Source organism: Dufourea novaeangliae, unplaced genomic scaffold, assembly GCF_001272555.1.
Source record: "Dufourea novaeangliae isolate 0120121106 unplaced genomic scaffold, ASM127255v1 scaffold87, whole genome shotgun sequence".
NCBI lineage: Eukaryota > Metazoa > Arthropoda > Insecta > Hymenoptera > Halictidae > Dufourea > Dufourea novaeangliae.
This window is the reverse complement of record NW_015373966.1, coordinates 764,649-786,460: the sequence shown is the minus strand read 5'-3', so window position 1 is coordinate 786,460 and position 21,812 is coordinate 764,649. Positions and strand designations below refer to the sequence as shown.

At 31.3% G+C, this 21,812-nt stretch overlaps 4 protein-coding genes across 4 annotated transcripts; 2 read left to right on the top strand and 2 right to left on the bottom strand.

The window, feature by feature from the left end:
- Positions 1 to 259: 259 nt before the first annotated feature.
- Positions 260 to 2,814, top strand: LOC107186737 (pre-mRNA-splicing factor CWC25 homolog). The gene is made up of 4 exons (XM_015574672.1): positions 260 to 463; positions 551 to 890; positions 1,519 to 1,679; positions 1,769 to 2,814. The coding sequence occupies exons 1-4, from the start codon at positions 440 to 442 to the stop codon at positions 2,750 to 2,752; spliced, it is 1,509 nt and encodes a 502-aa protein (XP_015430158.1). The 5' UTR covers positions 260 to 439; the 3' UTR covers positions 2,753 to 2,814.
- Positions 2,815 to 2,939: 125 nt separating this feature from the next.
- On the bottom strand, positions 2,940 to 9,363 carry LOC107186728 (probable phosphorylase b kinase regulatory subunit beta). Its single transcript, XM_015574664.1, has 20 exons — positions 9,279 to 9,363; positions 9,053 to 9,174; positions 8,833 to 8,968; positions 8,557 to 8,764; positions 7,728 to 8,084; positions 7,443 to 7,640; positions 7,157 to 7,295; positions 7,056 to 7,081; positions 6,791 to 6,986; positions 6,062 to 6,282; positions 5,816 to 6,003; positions 5,171 to 5,286; positions 4,958 to 5,100; positions 4,763 to 4,895; positions 4,546 to 4,688; positions 4,264 to 4,466; positions 4,039 to 4,176; positions 3,709 to 3,949; positions 3,513 to 3,620; positions 2,940 to 3,231 (listed from the first exon to the last, which is right to left on the bottom strand). The coding sequence occupies exons 1-20, from the start codon at positions 9,314 to 9,316 to the stop codon at positions 3,055 to 3,057; spliced, it is 3,231 nt and encodes a 1,076-aa protein (XP_015430150.1). The 5' UTR covers positions 9,317 to 9,363; the 3' UTR covers positions 2,940 to 3,054.
- Positions 9,364 to 12,736: 3,373 nt separating this feature from the next.
- On the top strand, positions 12,737 to 15,789 carry LOC107186731 (arf-GAP domain and FG repeat-containing protein 1). Its single transcript, XM_015574667.1, has 6 exons — positions 12,737 to 12,998; positions 14,238 to 14,746; positions 14,830 to 15,024; positions 15,107 to 15,286; positions 15,363 to 15,481; positions 15,547 to 15,789. Exons 1-6 carry the CDS (start codon positions 12,835 to 12,837, stop codon positions 15,598 to 15,600), a joined length of 1,221 nt encoding a protein of 406 aa, XP_015430153.1. The 5' UTR covers positions 12,737 to 12,834; the 3' UTR covers positions 15,601 to 15,789.
- Positions 15,790 to 16,113: 324 nt separating this feature from the next.
- Positions 16,114 to 21,298, bottom strand: LOC107186727 (cytoplasmic protein NCK1). Its single transcript, XM_015574663.1, has 4 exons — positions 20,916 to 21,298; positions 18,797 to 19,030; positions 17,058 to 17,995; positions 16,114 to 16,906 (listed from the first exon to the last, which is right to left on the bottom strand). The coding sequence occupies exons 2-4, from the start codon at positions 18,813 to 18,815 to the stop codon at positions 16,685 to 16,687; spliced, it is 1,179 nt and encodes a 392-aa protein (XP_015430149.1). The 5' UTR covers positions 18,816 to 19,030; positions 20,916 to 21,298; the 3' UTR covers positions 16,114 to 16,684.
- Positions 21,299 to 21,812: the final 514 nt, after the last annotated feature.

Genomic DNA, 21,812 nt, shown 5'->3' with positions numbered 1-21,812 from the left:
TTAGCCTTTAAAATGAAGTCGTCCTTTCTTGTGGAAAAAATACATACCTGGCTTGAACTCCCTCCACCGCCAAAACGTGTTTTATCCACCGACTATATAGCACTACATAGAAGTACATGTGTCGAAAAATACGACTTTAGCACCATTGGTGATAAGGGCCGGTAGCTTATGACTGACCATACTGGACCATACTATTCTAATGGGAGTTAACAGGCCGTGATCCAATCCTACTATCAGTACTATCCTCTTTGATGTTCATGGCGTTATCAGTGTTGATCAGTGTTGATCATGACCAGTGTGCATTTCAGTTGATTTCAGTGTATTTGTATCAAAGTTTATTGTACACCTTTGTGTCTGTGTATTAAAAAAACATTTCAAAACATTAAAGATTAATTACAATGAGATAATAATAAAGCAAAGTTGATTGTACAGATTTTGTATGAAAATGGGCGGTGGAGATTTGGTAATTTGAATTACAATGTATTTTTCTTTGTTTAATGTAATTAGACTATCCAGGGTACTTAATAAAATTGAAACTTTATTAAGGTAGAATTTGAAAAAATCATGGCATCCATCTACCATGAAGAACATGGAGAAAGTTTGGAAGGCAGAGCAACAGCAAAGCCAAGAGAAGAAAAGAATAGCCGAATTGAAAAGGGAAATCGAAATGGAAAAGGACAGAGAGGATATCAAAAAGTATGCAATGGAACAAGGTGTAATAGAGGGAAAGGATGACAAAAAATTAGATTGGATGTATAAAGGACCAAATCAATTGATCAATAGAGAAGATTATTTACTTGGAAAGCCAATTGACAAATCTTTTGAGCAAATTGCTCAAACAGAAAAAGATAATGTAATAAATCAAGCACCCAGAAATCACGTTGAACATGGTATTTTAAATTATAATTCTCTTCACACAAATTTACTATGATAATCCATAATAATTAACTATGAGTATGTAAGATATTAGTGAACTAATGATACAGCTCAAAATACATACAAAAATACTTCTAAAATGTAGAAAATACACTAATGGGATAGCACAGGAGCAAGGGAACTAAAGTATTTATAGGTACACGTATATGTGTAAATATTAGTACTGTATTTGGATAAATTAAATTTTTTAATGGGATAATGCACTGATCCAACCTACTATTGATTAGCTATCAGAGTATTACTTAATAATTATATACTTTTATTTATGCAGTTGCATTATGTTTTTTATGTATCCCAATGTGAACAAGCAATTACAAAATTACAATACATAGCATTCAATTATGTTAATACGATAAACAAAAATAACAATACAACTGGTTGTAGTAATGTCTTTGTAACAAAGTGATAGTGAGATCAGACATAAAATCTTCAATGTCTATTTATTACCTTGCATGAACAAAAATATTATTCTACATTTTCTACTCATATCTTCGAGTAAAATTATCCCTTCTTGACTTCTAACAATATTTCAATGACATCTAGTACATTTCAGCTTCAACTCTGACTTGTCTATAATTTCAGAATGCATTCCACCTTCATTGCGCTTTTTCTCTGGTAATGAACAAGTAGACCTAGCAAGAAAAATGCAAGAAGATCCTCTATATGCTATAAAGAAAAAAGAAATGGAAACAAGAAATCAGTTGTTGAAAAATCCTGTTAAACTAAAGCAATTAAGGCAATTGGTAAGTAAACAACAATGTCAATCTTTAATTAAACCCCATTATGTAGTTAATAACTATAATTAACAGTTATATAATTATTTATTTTTTAGCTGGAACAACAATCAAAAAAAAGTAAAATTGAAAAGAAACAGAAAAAACGAAAGAAACATAAAGAAGATATAGACAGTGATGATGAAATACAATTAGATATGTTGTTAGCTGCTAAATATAAACAGTTAAAGAACAAAATTACTGATAAAGACTTAAAGAAGTCAATGGAAAAGATTAAACATAAACGGAGAAAAAAGTTAAGAAAAGAGAGTGAAAGTAGTTCAAGTAGTGAATCTGAAAGCAGTATTGAAAGTAGCACAAGCGACGAAAGTACACAAAAATGTAAAAGGAAAAAGAGAAGTAAGAGTAAAGAAAACAACACGCAATCTAAGAAACATAATAAAGAAAAATATACAGAAAAATCTGATAAGAAAGGACATAAAAAGCAAAGGATATCTGAAACACAATTTAGGATGAGTCATAGTTCGAACAGAGAAAGAAGTGACAGTTCAAGTAGAAGAAAAAAATGTATAGAATATAAAAGAGACATACATAAAAATAAAGACAGAGAATTTCATTCAGGAACTCCTCAAGATAAAGAATATAGTTCTCGTAGCAGTAAATACAATAGCAGAAATAATGATGATAAACATAACCCGAATAAATTAAGTGATAAAAAAATTAGTTATTCTAAATCATTTTCTGATATGGTCCAAGAGAAATATAAAGATGTTAATAGAAATAAAGATCAATGGAGTCCAAAGAAGAAACACCATCTTACGGATGAAGAAAAAGAAAGACGTAGACAGGAAATGATAGCTAATGCGACATGGAGAAATAAGGAAAGACAAAAAAATGTTAAAAAATATACTGAAGAAGAAAGGAAAGAAATAAATAGTAGAAATGACTATAATCAAGATTTTGTCAGAAAGCATTTGGCAGCTGCTGCGGAAGTAGGAACTGTCGCGTCTAGGATTAAAGCAAATATTAATAACATACAGCGATCTGGACGAGCGATGGATACGAATTTTGCTAAAAGGTAATTTGCAATACTGTGATTAGATTTGTATAGTTATGTAAAGTTTCCTTTAAATTTTTGTAAAATGTATGTGAACAATATATTCTCCACTAAGCATGTATTCCAGGTAGTATATAAATATGTATAAATTTTTGAATAAAATTCGTATAATAGCTTTTCTAATTTCAGTATATATATATTTATGTAAAACACTCTCTTCTATTGAAGAAATACACATACTCGGAAAATACGGAACTATTCGTATATAAATATATGTTTTTAACACATTTACAATGTCTCCTTTCTTAATGCAACACTTTTACATCACTATGTAATCTTGCATGTTTCCTTATTTTCAATTGTGTCATTGATATCATGAATAGTCGCAAAACATCCTCCAGTGAGCACATTATTAACCACAGATCTGGCAAGGTATCCAGTAGTTAATGAATAATCAGCAGAAAAAAATGGAGATTGATCATTAGTTTTCTCTATATTATGATCCTAGAAAGGTAAATAGGGTTATATAATTGGTACATAGTTAGGTACATAATAGGCGATTTGGAACAAGTTTTGCCTTAGTAAAAATGTTATCTGAGGCTTTGTTAACGAGATATTAACGAAAAACCCCGACCAATCAGAGCGCGGTTGTTTCGTTAATATCTCGTTAGCAAAGTCCCGGACAACATTTTCGCTAAGGAAAAACTTGTTCTAAATCGCCTCACGAGTGTCCCATTTCAGGGTCCTGCAATATTTTGGTTACACCCTATATAATGTACACATACCTTACAGTACATTTGAAAACTGTCTTCAACAAGTTCATTAAGATTCAATTGCTTTTGAAAACTCAATTCTGGATTTCGAAGTAAAATTGTCGACACTATAGTGAGTAACTGTAAAAAGAAAGAATTTGATTTACTATTTTGTTTGTTTTTATACAAGATATAGTAATCGAAGAATATATTATATTTTCAATAATACCTCTACAATAATTTGACGATACTCTGGTAACTGTATGTGATGAAGCAATGACTCTACGAGTAATGCAAACGTCAATTCAGAACGAGTCATATTAGACAGAGTGGGTTGTTGGGGTAATTCTTGTTCATTAACGCAAATGCCACCTGGACAGCGCAACAATACTTCCCAGACATGATTATAAAAATGTGCAGGTACTCTACATAGACAACCTTCAATTCTTCTGCGTCCCAAAACTGTAAGTCTATTAGAGCACAGAACATATATGTATATTAATTTATATAAAATAGATGCATTAACAATGATCAAATGCGAAATTATAAATTAGCATACCTTTTAGTGGTTGCCCAATCTTTAACCGTCAGTACTTTTATTAAAAATCGGCGAATTTCGAAAGGACTATAATTCTCGATTGGTTTAGGATTCTTAACAAACATTTGTAAATAAAGCTTTATTGCCTCTAAAACCCATCTGTAAACACAATATGAAAATCAGTATTGCTAATCTAAAGTATTTTATTCTTGTAGACATATTTATAATAAAAATCTCATTATATACCCAATACGAATTTTCAATATTCCTTTAAACATTTCTGGATTTCTACCAATAAGTCTACCACAGTATAATAAAACTTCTTGTTGAAGTACAGCTTGTACTACGTTATGTGGCTGAATAGTAGAATATACAACCGACTGAATTTCTGCTGGTGTCATTGGTTTATCAAAAACTGTTTCTTCCTGTCCAATGACTCCAACTGTTATCTAAAATTAGCAATGAACAAGAACTTTAGAGTCGATGCAATATTACAAGTAATTCGGTAATGATACAATTAAAGATTACCTGTTTCCCTTTAACAAGAACTCCTGTTATAAAAGGACTAATACTATCAACAGTGTGATTCAATAAGCTGCTGCAATAACGAACAACTGTCCAGTACCTAAGGCAGCCTGCTTGTTGATACAACGATTTTAAATGATCACCCACTAAAATGAAATCGTAAACTAGGTGAACAACGAAATAACATACTCATGTTACTTACGAACACATAAAATAGTACCTGTTATTTCATTAAATTCATATTTAATACCCTCTCGTTTTAATAAAATTCCATAAAGTTGGCATAGAGCATAAAGACTTTTATTATTACGAATTTCCGTTAATATATTGTACAATGGTTCATTCATGTAATACTGAAATGTGAAATAATTACAAGAAGTATATATTCAAGGAATTGTTTATTGCAAAGACTTACAGAATAATCTCTTATATCGTCAGCGTAAGTTAAAGCTTTAGGTACATCTGTAAGACTTTGATATCCAATATAATCATGTTCTAATTGTCTGAACTGAGTTAGCTCAAGATCCGTTTCTATAGTATTTATAAAATCCAAATGTTCTATACAACACGAAAACAAATTGTTAATACTTAATAAACAACGATGGTGAAGGTTGAATGCTATAATTACCAATACATGAAGATGAAATGAGATTTTGTAATCGACCAATTCGTACTTTTGTTTTATCACAATAACCTTTTTTCAGCATTGCAAAGAGATCAAGCATTTCTTTGAATTGTGGATCTCTAGTGTAAAAAAAAGTGTTAATGACGTGTATATATACAGGGTGAACCACGAATCGTGATCAGTAGAGATTACTCTGTTATTAGCTCTTCGATCGAAAATTTTTTTATCAAGTATATCATGGTTTCAAGAGAGCTGTAACGTGATTATAGCAACTTTTTTGTCAACTTTTTTTTATGATTTTTCAAGATCACCTTCAATTTTTTGCAAATACACCTACACTTTTCTTGTGCCTATCTGTTAGAGTGTTAAAGGATTTCAAGACGAAGTCGGTAAGTATCATAACATAGCATGTGTTACTTTTTTCTTTAAATGAATTTTTGAAAGAAAATTGAAGGTGACCAGAAAAAATCATGAAAAAAAGGGTTGACAAAAAATGTGCTATAGTCACGTTACAGCTCTCTTGAAACCATGCTATACCTGATAAAAATATTTTTGATCAGACTGCTAATAACAGAGTAATCTCTACTGATCACGATTCGTGGTTCACCCTGCATATTAGTTGAGATTATAATAGAAATGAATAAATACCTCATATGCTCTTCCCGTATCAATAAACATACTGTAGGTCGACCTGAAAGTCGCCAATATTTACCCACAAATTGAAGTTCAGTTTTAATATCATCAATTAATAAAGCCATATCTCTATACAAATAAAATTCTGATACTTCAAATATCAGAGGATAACAAAGCACTGTCATTCCACATACTCTATAAACCTAAAAAAAATCACATTGAATTTCTGCTCTAAATCGTTTGTTGATCAATTAAACATACCTTACTGGTACCTAGAGATCCAATTGGTCTAGCTGGACGACCTTGTAAATTTAGTTTACTGTTTACACCTAGTTTTTCATAAACTTTTACCAACTGCATAGATGATAATATTTGGACAGGTTCTACCTCGTGCGGAGTTTGTGTTTGTATACCATATGTTGCCATCATAGCTTGCAGTCGCATAGACTCAGCAATTAGAACGATTTGTACTACAAGATTATGTTAAAAAAAATGATAGAAATAGATATCGTATATACTATGATACACAAAGTAATCACTGAAAAAGAATTAGACAGTTGCAACAAGCATCATGGAAAAAGAAAGAGGAAAATAAATCATGCCTTGATTCAAGCTTCATGCACTATTACATTACTGTAAAGCTTTGAGGACATATATATTACAACATAAGTATTACCAGTCTAACAGTGAAAAAGTAATAGTGACAACTAACAATCAGATACTGAAATAATATCTTTAGAAAACATTCTACTAGGCATGTTTTATAATTTATTTATTTTGAAAGCTTCAAATATGTATGTACTATTTAAGAAGTATGTATCAATCTGTCGATCTAATTAATAAATACTAAAAGAAAATTGATGCAGAATATACTGAACTACACATACAAATATTATCATTTACTTACAATACTGGGTTTAGCCTGTATGGAATAAACATACGCAAAATAATTTATACATATGACAATTTAGTATAAATAAGAAAGTATGTTTTTACTTACCTGAAAAGCTGAATATCTTCCAGCCTTTCGTGGTCTATTGTATGAAGGAAGATACCGTCTGATTGGATCTAATTCATTAATATGTAACAGACCAGCCGTAAGTAATTGTGCAATTACAAACATGGCTTGATTCCATAAATAAATTGGTGTAGGCTCGGAATCTGTATAACCTCTTTGTCCACTTCCCTCATTGCTTGCAACCCGATAAGTACTACCAGGATCATTTCTTTCTGCTTCCAAATTTTCTTCGGATACATAGTAATACATAGGTATTACAGGATCTATGGAATTGTAAAACGTATAAGTTCAAATATTCTTGTGTTATTATACTTAACTTAATTTTGATGGTAGTACACCTCCATTAATATCTTTATGTATTCGTTCTTTCAACAAATTCTGATATTCTTCAACTTGATCTGGTAAGGTTTTAAAAACACCGTCTATGATCATAAAAATATAAAATAGGGGCCATTCGCACTCTATGTTATCGAATTCCTATATCAAAAAATATATATGGTTAATATTGAATAACTGATACTACAAAAAGTTAGCGTAATTGTATTGGACAAAATCACAAATGTAACATATTTGCTTAAATCAGTTATCAAAAACAATGTACTAACAATTAAATACATCAGAGACCTTGATTTCACCAGACTTGTAATAACGACGATCTTTGCTTTCTAAAATTGTTTTATATCCGTCCCTTCCGAATCTCTTAAAACCATAATTGCCTTTCAATCTTCCAACTATGTTTGTCTTTGTCTCATTGTATAATACCTCTTCGTGAGTAGCAAATGCAGGAAAAGATATTGTTGGCAATAAAGCCGCATCTACACTCTATTCAGGAATAATGTTTTCATAATTTTTACACCCATAAATATTTTTTATAAAATCTGAAACTTTCTTCACTGATCTTTCCTTTACCTTAGAACTTGATTCTCTTGGAAGCATTGTTTCAAAAATGCTACGATTTCGATTGTGAGCATCGATATCAACATATACAACTGACCAAGAAGCTCCTTTTTCTCCAAATAAATTGCACCCATTAATTGCTTCAAGAGCACTTTTTGCTATACCAATGGAACTTGCATGAATTTCAGGTGTACCATCATTATATCTACTACCACGTTCCCACATGCCATAGTCTGGTGTGCGATATGCTCTTTCCACATAATATACAAGGTTTTGTATAAAAGCCACTTCATCTTGAGTATATATAATTTGCAGTCCCGAAGAAATCATTTGTACCAAAAATATCAAATAAAGAGAAACAATATCAATCTACAAAAAATAAAAGTTAATGTGGTAATTATATACTATAAATTGTTTTTTACGAACCTGTTTGACATTAATATATATCACTCAGATACAATATTCTACAAAAAAATTATTTACATCATAGTGATAATTTGAAATTTCCTAATATCTCAAATTAAAGGATACATTGAAACTTGTAAAGTAGTTTCACCAAATTTCGTAATATTTATTTTTTTGGAGCATATAATAAAATAAATTCAAAATCAAGTAATGTATTCATTAATTTTTTTTAAACAAGCCCATTATTAGAATAAAATGTAATCATTATTGTATTCATTAAATATTCATTGTATTACTTAATTTATACATGAAAATTTTTCATTGCATCCACGATGTAAATAGCTTGGTTGTACAATAGAATTAAAAATATATATTTTCATATTTCTCATTAATTTAGAGTACTACATATAAATATTGTATTATTTGTTATAATTACTTGTAAATGATTATAAGCAATGTCACTGAAAATCTCATCACCGGTATCTAAGTGGAATTTACAATGCAGCGCAAATCGATTACACTGATTGCGTTTAAATAGTTCTATTCTTGAAGATTGCTTTACCCAACATTCTAGAATCCCACGCATGCATTTTACAGCTGACTGACCAAGTTCATATGATTTTCCACGATCATCGTCTATACGTCTAAAACAGCAATGATAAACATAATATAATAATAATGACTAATACAATGTTCTAATTAGTATCATTACCTATATGCTTGGTACAAACTCCATATAGCAGCGGCACAATAAATACTTTCACGCACACTTCCTACTACTTTGTCGTTTGAAATTTGTGGAAATAACCCAGTTATAATACTCTGGTAACGCAACAATTGTCTCTTAACTAAACAGTAACATGAAACTTACATGTAAGTATAGGAACAATTTAAAATTAGTATTAATGTAATACAAAAATTAATATCCATACCAATTCCATAATAGATATCCAGTTGTCGTACAGTATCTTCATAATTTGAAATTTTCAGGAACATATCAATATCCAAATCAATAACACTACCTTGTCGGACACCTCTAAGTTGGGAAAACCTACTATAATTACAAAATAGAAATATTCATTTAAAATACATATTTTACAATAAAAGCAATTATTTACATGTTCGATTGCCCTCTTGAAAATATAAAAAATTCTAAACCTTTTTGTATTTGTAGGTATTGTCACAAAAGATGTCATTTTATTCAAAATTATTAAATCCAGCTATCCTTGAATTGATTCTATTATTTGACAATGCACATAATCGTATCTTACGGATCACTTTTATTTTGAGACTGGTAACGTCTTTTTCTTAAATAGTAACTTTAATATGTTATACTTTTCAATGCAATAAGAGATAAATCCGTTCGAAGGTGGTGACTGAAATAGTAAAAACTGTTTCTCCGTATATCATATACCTATGTATGTATATACGTTAACCTTGACTGTCAACTTTTCGACAATTGTTTTGTTCATACTGTAACTAACGTCTAAATACATATATGTAATTGGCACGAAAGATATCGTGTATGATCTCCGATTTATAAATAGAAATTAAAAATTTGCTTTCCACGTAGTTATTCTCAACTAATTTTAGGCAATACCACAGCTACAAATATTTACGCAAATATTCATTTTCATAAACTATTTTCTAAAAATCAGTACCACGGGAAATCTATATAATTTCAAATTAAAGGATTTATTAAATCAAAAATAGGTATATTATAAACTTGCTTGGTTTCTGTTAGTTTTTATTCAATTGTATTTTACACGTTTGTGTATGCTATACATGTACTAAATCCAAAATCTACTCAGCTTAAAATATACCAAAGTGGGGAAAAAATACAGACTCTACTCGATTATCGTCTGACTTGTTCTACGCGATTATTGTCTAGACGTTATCCCCACCACTGGAGAGGGGGGACGTGAAGCCACGTGGAACCTGTCAAGTGCATACTTTGTTGCCCCTCCGCTTTTGTTACCGAGGTTTGTGGAGGTTTGGGCTTCGTGCAAAAAACGAATTTACGAGGGTCTGAAGCCTTTCTCCCTACGAGATTATTGTCCCGGCGCGGACTCGAGTTTGGGACGATAATCGAGAGGTGTCTGTATATGGGAACATTACACTTGGTTTGCATTGCGAAGAAAATAATCAAGATCCAGTCAATAGTTCGATAGTTCAAGCGGTTCAAGCGATTGTTTCAATCAACTTGAGTCAACAGAATGTAGTCGATAGTTCAGAAAATATAGTAATATAGTATACATAATATATATAATAATACATAATAGTAGTTGACTACTATCGACTTAGTCGATAGTTTTCAATTGATGGATTAGATAATCTTAATTAGTGATGAGCACCATCGACTAAATTAAACTATCGACTAATGACTATTTAGTCGATAGTTTTTAGTCGACTGAAATTTTGCTTTATAGGTTATGTATAGATTATGTCGTCAATTTTTCAGCACCATTGGTGCATTTACCTTTTAGAAATGTATTAGTTCATAGATCGAATTTCAAAAATATAAGTGGTAAACAAGTTTTTTTAAACAATTACTAATATTCGATTTTTTGTAAGCTATTTAATATTGGCACTTAAAAAATTACTTGCTCTAAATTTTCTATGTAAATCAATTAGGTTATAAGCAATAATTTGCACAGTTCTTGGTAATGCATAAAAAAATATATGAAAAAATTGTAATTGGTTTGCATCACGAAGAAAATAATCTAGATCCAGTCAATAGCAATCAATAGCTCGATAGTTCGAGCGAGTCGCTTGAAGCAACTAAATGTAATCGACTAAAGTAGTCGCTTCAAGCGACTACTATTATTCGCCTGAAATTAGTCGTTTCATGCGACTAATGTAGTCGACGATTGAAAAAATTAGTCAACAGAAAATAGTTGTTGGTTACTATCGACTTAGTCGATAGTTTTTAGCCGATGATGCCCATCACTAATCTTAATTGATCTTAATGAATGAAAATTCGCCCGAACAAAACTGTGAACTCGGTCTGCACGTTTTATCACAGCGACTCTAGTACTAGACCTCACTTTCACCGGCCTCTCGGCTACTCAGTCTCCCTCTACCGGCCTGTCAGTTTCCCGCCTATCCTTCAAATGTTTAAATTATTGTAATCCTCCGAATGTAAGAAATAATACAATAATCCAGGTAATTTTATTTATTTATATTAACTCTACATATCATTTGTTTGTGTGTAGCACATTTATTTAATAAAATCTATAGCCATTTTAGAAATTTTGTTTTACATATATTTTGGTTTATAATTTTCATATGTTTATTAATAATGTCACGATGTTGCTGTGTTCCGAATTGTAAGGGAAATTATGATAGTACTTTAAAAGATAATACTTATATATCTGTATTTGTATTCCCTAAAGATGAGGAATTGCGAAAAAAATAGATGGCTGCTATTCCTTGTAAAAATTGGACACCAACAAAATATTCTGCTGTTTGCAGTCTGCATTTTGCAGAAAGTGATATTCAAAGATACCAAAGTATTCTATCACCCAATGGTGTACTGGAGAATGTTTTGTTATGGATACTGAATACTTGTCCAATTGTGTTGTAGATGATCCATTCAAATTTACATATCAGGTTATGGGTCCCATTCTGTCACTAAAAAATTAAATCGCAATATATGTTGATTATTAATTGCGGAGGATAAAGGTAAAACTGTAGGCGATGTATATTTTGATTACTTACAAAGAGGGAACCTTTCTGTTCCCACTGAAGAAGTGATAACCTCATTTATTCATATGTATGCAATAATGGAAGCCATAATAAATGACGGCAATTTGGAATCTCAGTTTTTACAATCTGAAAATCATAAACATATTTTATGTAAATTAACATATATTAGTATTCAATCAGATATACATTATTTAGCATTTTCAGATACATACATTTGTGGTTCAAGTTACCATAATATTTGGTTTAAATTATTGTCTATTTTTTCGAATATTTTATTAAATGATTATGTGAAAACTGTAAATAATAAACTGCTCTCTAACACGAGTTCATAATTAACTGCATAATTGTTCCTTTCAATAGCGAATTATCCTAACCTCTTTTCCACATGTCCCTTAACCTGTTTGGCATCGTACAAATAATTTTGTCTATTTTAGGTTCCTATTAACTTACACATACCTTTATCAATTTTTAAATGCTTCAATTTGGTTCAAAGATGGTTTTATCATGCTTCACTCTTATATTTTCTTGAAACCACTGTAAATATTTCTAATATAATACATCACAACACCAAACTAATCCGAGTGTCCACAAAATATACACCACATTTATAAATATATTAGTATTCTTCTATATTACTTCTACTTACTATAGTAATGATATTTATGTATTACTTATGCATAATTAATAAAAAATACTGTGTATTATTACGGTTTTATATAAAAAATAACGTTAATTATAACACTGAGCACAAAACTCTACTATTGAAAATAGGACTGAATAGGACTCCCGCACTCCCGAATCCTCCATGAGCGGTGTTGCCACGTTGTTCAGCACGGCTAGTACTAGAGTCTGCTGTGGTTTTATCCGTTTTCTCGGAAACATTTTTAGAATGTGTTACGGAACACGCACGACCGTCGTGACAGAAAATTGAGTCAGTTCCGTAAGCAGACCGCGAAAGGAGCCGTGTCTCTGTTCCGGTTAGAATTACAAAGTATCGTTATAAGCGATGGCGTCCGCGAAGAGAAAGCAAGACGAGAAGAATTTGAAAATATTACGCGAGCTGGTCTCGCAATCCGGTAACAAAGAATGTTTCGACTGCCATCAGCGAGGCCCAACTTACGTCAACATGACAATCGGTTCGTTTGTCTGTACTTCTTGTTCTGGTATGCTGTAAGTACTCGTTATTTGTAAGAAGCCTCTAAAGTGTATCAAAAGCCTTCCCCGTTGTCTAAACCGATGCAACGGTCATTTTGCTTATTGTTTCTTCGTATTAAAAGCAAAACTGGCATTGCATTTTTCTCGTACGATATACGTAATGATAGATTCGAGATTTAGTGTTAACTAAATGTCAACAGCACGAATGCATTTAGAACATGTCGTTTTATTATTAATAAAAGAAGTAAAATATTAGTCTCGTGTACGAATAATTATGTTCCGTCGAAACACGTGCCGTAGACGGATTTTGCTATCAATTCGTATGGAAGATTGTGACTCATTGTTAAACGTTCTCGCGTTCATACTCAGGAAGTTAATATACTATCAGCATCAGTATTTTCTTCGTGCGTAATTCTTGTTATCAATGGTCAAAATGTTACATTCGTATACATGTAATGAAGAAAATCAGTAGTTGTATCGCAAGGTTTATAATAGACTAAGTTTGATTACGTCTCAAGGATATGAATTGATCATAAAAGTTCAGCTTGTGAAAAAATCTATGATACTATAAATGTAACTATAATAACAGCAAACATGACTTAGTTCTGAAGTATTTAACAATTTAATTAATATACTTTTTAATTAATTGTAAATTTAACATCTTTTAGTATATAAAATGTACATTAAACTTCATTAAATGTTCAAGTGTGTATCTTTATTTAGTATTTATAATTTTCTTGAGTAAAGTACATACAATTACTTATTAGTTTTTCTTTTGAAATATACCGGAGAATGTATTATGAATAAAATTAGATAATGCACATTGAATCAATTGAAAAATAATATTACAAACCATTGAAATAACAAAAGCTACCTTGGTCTTCTACTAGTTAAATTGTTTGGTTCAAAAATAATAAGTGGCCTGTATACTTTGAATTTAATATTCTTACAAAAAAATTGAGTCTACTTTATTTTTTATGTTCAATTAATTATTATCTTACTATAATTGTACTTCTGGTTTAATCATTCTCTATTATTTTAATAAGTATTTTTATCGTTAGATATAGCTAAGTACTTCTAAAACTACCAATTAGCTTATTATTGTTCTAAAGTTCCATTTGAAAAGATTGCATCACATTCTTTTATTTAAGTATAACAGTTAAAAATAGGGAAACAGTTTTTTGTATTGTAAAGTCTATTATTAATTTATGGGAAAAGAAAAACTTCTATAGTTAGTCTTGTTTAATATTACAGGCGGGGCTTGACACCACCGCATAGAGTAAAGTCTATTTCTATGGCAACATTTACTCAAGAAGAAATAGATTTTATAAAGGAACGTGGTAACGAATACTGCGGGAGGATATGGTTAGGCTTAATGAATCCAAATTCCTCCCAAACCTTAGACACAAAAGATGAACAAAAAATGAAAGATCTGATGAGTGCAAAATATGAACTAAAGAGATATTATTTGGATCCGTCCATGGCGAATCAAAAATCACAATCATCAAATCAAACCAACATTCCAAGGGTTCCGCAATCTGGGACATCCACTTTATCTCCAATATCTACCCCAAAAACAAACAATTCTGAGTCGGTTAATTCTAATAATTTTTCGGCAGATTTTGTCGCTGATTTCAGCAAAGTTCCTGATCCATTTATTGCTACTACAACATCTACCAATAAACTCAGTCAACCAATTGTACCTCAGCCATTTTTTGCCAATTTCGACAACAACCCTATTTTTAATAGTTCAAAAAATACAAGTAAATTGAGAACCTATTCTACCATTCTATGTATGAAAATATTAATGTAATATAGCTTAGATAACAACTATTTACTTATTTAGATGTCGAATTGTCAAGTCCATTTAATCAGACTACAGCAGATTCTATAAATACAATGAATGCGAATGGAGTAAATATGCCTCCGTCAGAAGATCGGTATGCAGCACTGAAAGACTTAGATTTCTTAATGAAACAAACTCAACTGAAAGATGATACCACAACGACAGTAAATACATCTTCATGGAATGCTAATAATGGTATGTATATGTATGGTTTTTTATATTATTTGATTAATTTGTCAGCATATTTGAAATTTATTTGATTGCCTTCTATTGTTAGCTTCCAATTCAATTTGGAATGTTGGAAATCAAACTACACACGTAATCTCAAATCCTTTTGCTGCCGGTGATCTATGGCGACCATCGGCCAATGTAGTAAATAATAACACGCAATCAATCGAAACTTCTCTATGTAATCCTATTAATCCATTTAAGCCAGTACAGTTCCCTATTAATAATGGTGAGCTCTTATTTACATAATATAAAATGCAGTATATTAGAAAGTAAAAGTAAATTAAACAATATAAATTCTTCAGATCCACAGTGGGTAGGTATCGGACCATCCAGTAACAGAGATGTAATTCAATTTAGTCAATTAATGACAAACAAAGTATGGCAACCCACTCTTCCAGCATATCATGCAAATCCTTTTATGGTATATACATACTTGATGTAAATATTTTCGTGTTATATTTGTAAAATACATGCAAGCTTTTACAGGTTGGTTCTGGTGTGAGCAACATGACAAGAAATTCGAACAACCCTTTCTTATGATTAAGTAAGCATAAGTTTTTAATGGAGTTAAGAACAAATAATGCAGATCTAAAGTATGTTTAGATTAGGGCAATTGTTTATGTATATGTGACCTTATTGGCAATTAGTGCCATTAACTTTTATCCCCAGGAGCACCAATCTCTTATTCATATAACTAAAATAATAATACTTTTATTTATGAATATAATATACACGTTAAATAAAGATTAATATTTGTTACCAATTACATGAGTACTGCGCACCTATCACAATCACTTTTAGTTATACTACAGATAGTTTTCTATAAATTAAAAAATTCGATAATTTTATTTTTGAGGGAAACCTATCTGTGTTGTAAATATTAAATAACATGAAACTCTATGTACATACCATGGATACAAAGAATGCAACTATCTTGGAATTTCTGAAATTTAATTTAAATCATTTTCAATGTATAAATTGATAAAATTTTTATAATAGTAATACTGTAATGTATAAGAGGGATTGAGAAGGCATTTACCTGATGCACACTTAAATACAGTTTATTTACTTAAAAATTTCTAATAAATACAAAATCACAAATGAACACTTAGTCTTTGTCATAATTGAATACCAATAGATTCAGAGTAGAGATCCACTTAATCGGTCATAATTGCATGATAATTAACCATTATTTCATCATTACACTTGCGGTCTACATTACGTGTAGTTGTAAATATTATTATTAATCGTAATAACATGGTCAGTTGTGTTTTACAATTACAAATGGATATAAAGAGAAGCCTTGTGTGTCACTAGTCGAATGTCGTATAACTGCCGTACAAATGTTTCATTCGTTTCCCTTAGCATTTTAGTTTTGTTTGCTAAATAGTTTGGAAGCTCCAATGAATGATAAGAATTGCTGGTGGCAATTACTTAGAGTAATAAATTATTTATCAGTGTAAATGGACAAACAATCAAGAAACACTAATATACGAGTTCACCAATTATGTTAATTGTTATGTATAAACATACGAGATGTGTGATATTGATATTACTAGGCAGGCGTCAAGTATCTTAAAGATACGTTTCAAAGCGCATGGACCGTTTCATGGCACGAATTTACCTAGCAACCATTGCTACTGGGATTGCCTTTCGGCAATGGGCGCACCAAGTATAACTTTTCACCCTGCTTGTTAGTATAAATAGGCGCTCGTTTATAATGGTCTACCAACTGGTCTAATGTGTGGAATTTTCTTTGACCAATACAGTATAGGGCTCCTTCCACGTGTACCCTAAAATGCTTATTACGTCCCGGAGCTTTTAAAGATACTGAATAATCTCCCACCTAAAAATCATAATTAAATGTTTATTACGTTTCTCCATATTAAAATGTCACTCAAGGTATATAAATAGAATAAAAGTTATAAAATAAAATAATCGTTATTTATCTGCCTACATCACATTAGATGCATAATAATACTTTTATTTATACTTACGTTAGTTTCACTATCTCTAATTAAAAAGTCGCCATCGTGACCGTGTTGATTCAACAGTATATCGCACTGTGAGCGTGAAATGCTACCGTAGTACCAAGGTTTCCCAACAAGATGTGGTCTGTCACCAGGGTCTGGCCTTCTCTCAAGAGAATCTTCTGTACTAATCTCATTACTTGTCATTCCTCGTTCACGATACGGTTGCGTTAAATATTCACTGAGTTCTTGAAGATAGTTACGTGGTACAAGACCAATTTGTCCTTGACTATTTCTTGCTTTATACCATTCAGGATCCGCTGGTGGACGGTCAAGGATTTCTAAACGATCACCCTTTTCAAACGATAACTCTTGGTCATTGTTAGAAGAAAATGAATAAAGTGCCACAACAATATCAAGAACATTCTCTGCCATTGCATATGTATGAAGAGTATCATCCGCATCACCTTCCTCTTGAGTATAATTCGATGGGAACCAGCCTGCTTGAGTGCCACTTTGTCCTCTCCACCAGCCATCATTGCTTTTTTCTAATATTAGAATTCTAGTGCCTTTGACAAGTGACAGTTCATCTGCTTGTTGTGCTTGATAATTATATTTGACAACTGCTGTACCTATCGCTTCGCTTGGATCAGCAGGTAGGCGCCTTGCCATGATTGGAGATTCCACAGCTCTAGACGGTGAATTACTAGATGGTAAGGTTTTTGAACCAGAGCCCTTTTTGACTTTCTTTTTGATACTATCGAAAAGGGATGGTTTTTCTTTTTTGACATAATTACTTGGCACATAGCCAGCTTGGCCTCTTGCACTTTGTACTCTCCACCAATGCTTCGAGTCATCGAGGAGCAAGTAACGCTCGTTTTTACGCAAATCTAACTCCTGAGCACCCTGTGCTCCATAATCATATTTGGCGACAACATAACACACGTCGTCTTGACTTGTTTTGCCTGAAAATTATCATAATTACATTTATTAAATATTACATAGCCTAAACAGTAATACGTTAATAACGATCCTTTCAGTCTAATCACACTTGCATTTATTTACTAAGAAAATAGAATTAAAATTTAAAATTATTTATATTTATTGTTCAAACATAGAATAAGTTTAAAACTAAAATCAATCAACACATATACCCAGAGAAAACAATCTCCATAAAAAAGCAAATAAGCAATTAAATTTTGAAAATATTTTAAGTTGAATATAGTAAAAAATCTATGTTATTTAATTGTCACAATACAGTACATAGGCAACACGAATTGTTATGCTCCATAGTCAAACTCAACTCCACCGATTTTAAGTATGATTAAGTACTTTTATTTTAGATATTATAAAAAGATAAATTTATTTATACTTATCTTATTAATATTAGCACTTAGGAGGATATGTATTTAAATAATTACTTTTAAATAAGTGACTGATTACAAATTTATTCAAGACATTATACATAACAGGTTTATGCCAACCGTAAACTATAATTGAAATATAAATCGAAATTGAAATACATAAAACACAGCATAGCGAAACAAGTGCAAATAATATAAAAATTTATTGTTTTCAATTATTAAGTTCTCTCATAGCATTTTGGTATAATACATTTTAAAATTTATATAAGATAAGTATTGAAAAATACTTTGTAACAAAATTGTATGAATGGAGAAACTGTATTCCATTCTGTTGAATTATAAAGAAAATAGCTATTGAAACAAGTTTACATACAAAGCAAAGCATACAAGAATAAAACGTACCATGCTTCATGGCTGCCATGTGCGAAAACAGATATATATGTCTGAGTGTGGCGCGAGTAGCTGCTACTCGCGCACTACTTGCACAAATCTTAAGTCTGCTTGTACAGTGTCGACGGCGTGAGTGCAGCAGGCATTCATTCTTTAGCTTTTTTGTTTAGTGTTGATACACCTGCTGATTTCTTTGCTCAGAGTCCATCGTTCTCAAGGGTAGGGCAAGCATGTGCATTACCAACACTTCAGGGAAAATGAAATAACAATCATTAACTTGACATAATAGATACTATAATACTAAAATGTTAGACATATTGTAATATAAAAAAGCACTACACTATATCCTTATTTAATTTTATCATATATTCGTTAATATTTATAAATATATGCATGCATTTCAGTATTATCCGAATTATCAAATTCAATATCTGATGTATTACATCTTTAAACAATGTAAGTTTGTTAGTTCTGATTGACTATATAATGCAAATAAGATAAAGGAATAGTTGTTGAAATTCTTAAACATTCTTTGGTATTATTAAGTCTTATCAAAGTTGTAAAAGTATACTTATATAGATCACTGAAAAGTAATTATTTCAAAACTTTATACCACATTATTATTTCTGGAATATTAATCAGGAAACTTGTAAAAAATCATATACATATGTATATATATATAGACATTGCACATGAAATCACATACCCTCTCAAGCAAACTCGGCTTCCGTTAGGAGAAAAAGTGGCATTGAAGAAGGGCCTCTTACCACTTGGTAAATTTATTTCAAGTACTGAAATAAAAGTTAAATTGAATGTTAATTTGGCATAAATTTCAGTAATTCCTGATATTAAATGGTAGGAGGCCTTTCCAATATACCACTTTTTCCCCTAGCAGAAGTTTGCACATCAATGTACATGTGTATCCTTAGTGCAAAAAATATATCGACTTCTTAAAATATCACAGAGTATCAACTGATAATGTTCTTTAATATTGGATGATTCCATTTGTTCAAGAACAGACATGGATGAATCTTTGTTCTAAAACTTGTGAATCTCTCGAGAAAAGGCTAAACTGACAGAAAAACTATGACAGTACCCAAGTCAAGTTTATTAACTCTAATCCTGTAATTAACTGTTTTTCAATAATAAAAAACATTTTGTGGTTTCATGTCTAATAAGATTATCATTTATTAAGCCATTCAATTAGATTTTTAAAATATCGCTTATTCAAATATTAAAGAAAAATAAGATTTTTCAACCGAAATAAAATATTATTAAAGTCTGCAATATTACCCAGATACAATAATGAACTTTGAAAAAACAAATATGAACTCTATCAAGTACAACATACAAAGGTATCTAAATATAGCTACAAACATTAAACGTGTTTTAATCAACAAAAAGTATATTAAAATTATAACTTAAAAACTACATACATATTTAATTATAGATTATGGTATTTAAAAAGATATAAACAATGAAACATATAATGAACAATATATTGATTCCAATATGTCATAAAGTAAAACTATTCTAGGAATGTGTAAAATATTAAATTGAAATTGCGATTATTGAACAAAAATAAAAAAATTCTCACAATATTTTACATACAACACCTGCAATGAGTGAAACAATCGAAAATAAAAACATCTGTGAAACAAGCAATTACAAATATCATTCAATCATCTACTTTATAGGAAAACCAGCTTAGAAGCTTATACGAAAAGAAAAATGGAATTCTACACACATTATATCGTTTCAACTACAGCTTATACTCTAAATTCGACAAACGTCATATACACAACGATTCAATAAAACACGCGCGACGTACGTGTCACGTATCGTAAAATATTTACAATGCTGCATACAACGTGTGAACAAGAATCAGGCAATTGTTTTCAAATTCCTTTCGTGGAAACGTCGAATAAGAATCAGCGACTTTCGAAGCACGTATATAGAGTACGCTTATTGCCTTACTGCCTACCATACTACGAAAGCAGAGAGTAGAAGCGTGTTGAATGCAAGGGGCAACGGCTAGCGCGAATCAATTTAGCCGCTCGCCTCATTATTCATTAAGTACGATTACTTATTGTTTTATCGTTCAAAGAAAACGAAGTAAATACTAACTTACCGATTTTTAAACTTGACATATTCCTGCATACAAGCTTCGAAATTTTACGTCGTTATACAGCTTGTTTTCCCCCACCCCAGGCCGCAGCCATGAACGGGAGCGACTAGAACGTATGTATAGGGGATTGAATCTTTATGGGGAATCGGGTCGAACAAAGGGGGGAAGTGGGAATTAGGGAAAGACAGCACAAGTTGTAGAGAACTCCATCCAGTATTAGGTTTTTATCCACCGTTACGCTGTCAATAAGCACTGAACACAAAAGTACAATGTCGACACTGTTCTCCACAGTGTTGTCTTTTTGAATCTGAAGAATGCATGCAACCAGTTCTATGTGAATATTACGGTATTTTTTATTCGTTGCACTTATATTCGCTTATACGACCCCTCCCGCAAAAGGAACAGACCCACCCTTAATCCAAAGACGTCGAACAACCATGCGCGCCACTAAGATCATCGTCTCTGTTGAACTTGTATCTAATGCGAGGCTGGCGCCACATTATGGTGTAATATATAAATAATACTTTTGATGCTTTCAATTCAGTAATCGATGTATATTATCATTCAATTTTGTATTGAAATCATTAAAATTCAATTGTTAAGTCTTAGTGAAACAAAGAAGTTTTATTTTATTTTCATTGTACCACAAACGAGGTACTCTCACGAGCAAACTCGACTTGTTGCAGGGGAAAAAGTCTCCTACCACTTAGTAATTTATTTAAAGTACCGAAACAAATGTTAAACCGTATGTTAATTTGGCATACATTTCTGTAACTCCTAAAACTAATTGGTAAGAGACCTTTCGCCTACGTTACTTTTTCCCCTAGTGGAAGCCGAGTTTGCTCGAGAGGGTACAGCTATAGCGTTTATGCGTTTCTATAGCAAAGCGCTGTATGCAAT

What these genes read in the sequence shown, in the direction of transcription:
- LOC107186728 (XM_015574664.1), bottom strand. Translation starts at nt 9,316, where the DNA reads ATGACATCTTTTGTGACAATACCTACAAATACAAAAAG. An exon ending in ACAAGTCTGGTGAAATCAAG is followed by an intron (nt 7,296 to 7,442) that starts GTCTCTGATGTA and finishes TTTTTGATATAG; the next exon opens with GAATTCGATAACATAGAGTG. An exon ending in AGCTTTTCAGGTAAGTAAAA is followed by an intron (nt 6,283 to 6,790) that starts ACATACTTTCTT and finishes ATTTTTTTTAAC; the next exon opens with ATAATCTTGTAGTACAAATC.
- LOC107186731 (XM_015574667.1), top strand. Translation starts at nt 12,835, where the DNA reads ATGGCGTCCGCGAAGAGAAAGCAAGACGAGAAGAATTTGAAAATATTA. An exon ending in TAATAGTTCAAAAAATACAA is followed by an intron (nt 14,747 to 14,829) that starts GTAAATTGAGAA and finishes TTACTTATTTAG; the next exon opens with ATGTCGAATTGTCAAGTCCA. An exon ending in TTCATGGAATGCTAATAATG is followed by an intron (nt 15,025 to 15,106) that starts GTATGTATATGT and finishes TTCTATTGTTAG; the next exon opens with CTTCCAATTCAATTTGGAAT.
- LOC107186737 (XM_015574672.1), top strand. Translation starts at nt 440, where the DNA reads ATGAAAATGGGCGGTGGAGATTTG. An exon ending in AAATGGGCGGTGGAGATTTG is followed by an intron (nt 464 to 550) that starts GTAATTTGAATT and finishes TTATTAAGGTAG; the next exon opens with AATTTGAAAAAATCATGGCA. An exon ending in TAAAGCAATTAAGGCAATTG is followed by an intron (nt 1,680 to 1,768) that starts GTAAGTAAACAA and finishes TTTATTTTTTAG; the next exon opens with CTGGAACAACAATCAAAAAA.
- LOC107186727 (XM_015574663.1), bottom strand. An exon ending in TTAGAGATAGTGAAACTAAC is followed by an intron (nt 16,907 to 17,057) that starts GTAAGTATAAAT and finishes TATGATTTTTAG; the next exon opens with GTGGGAGATTATTCAGTATC.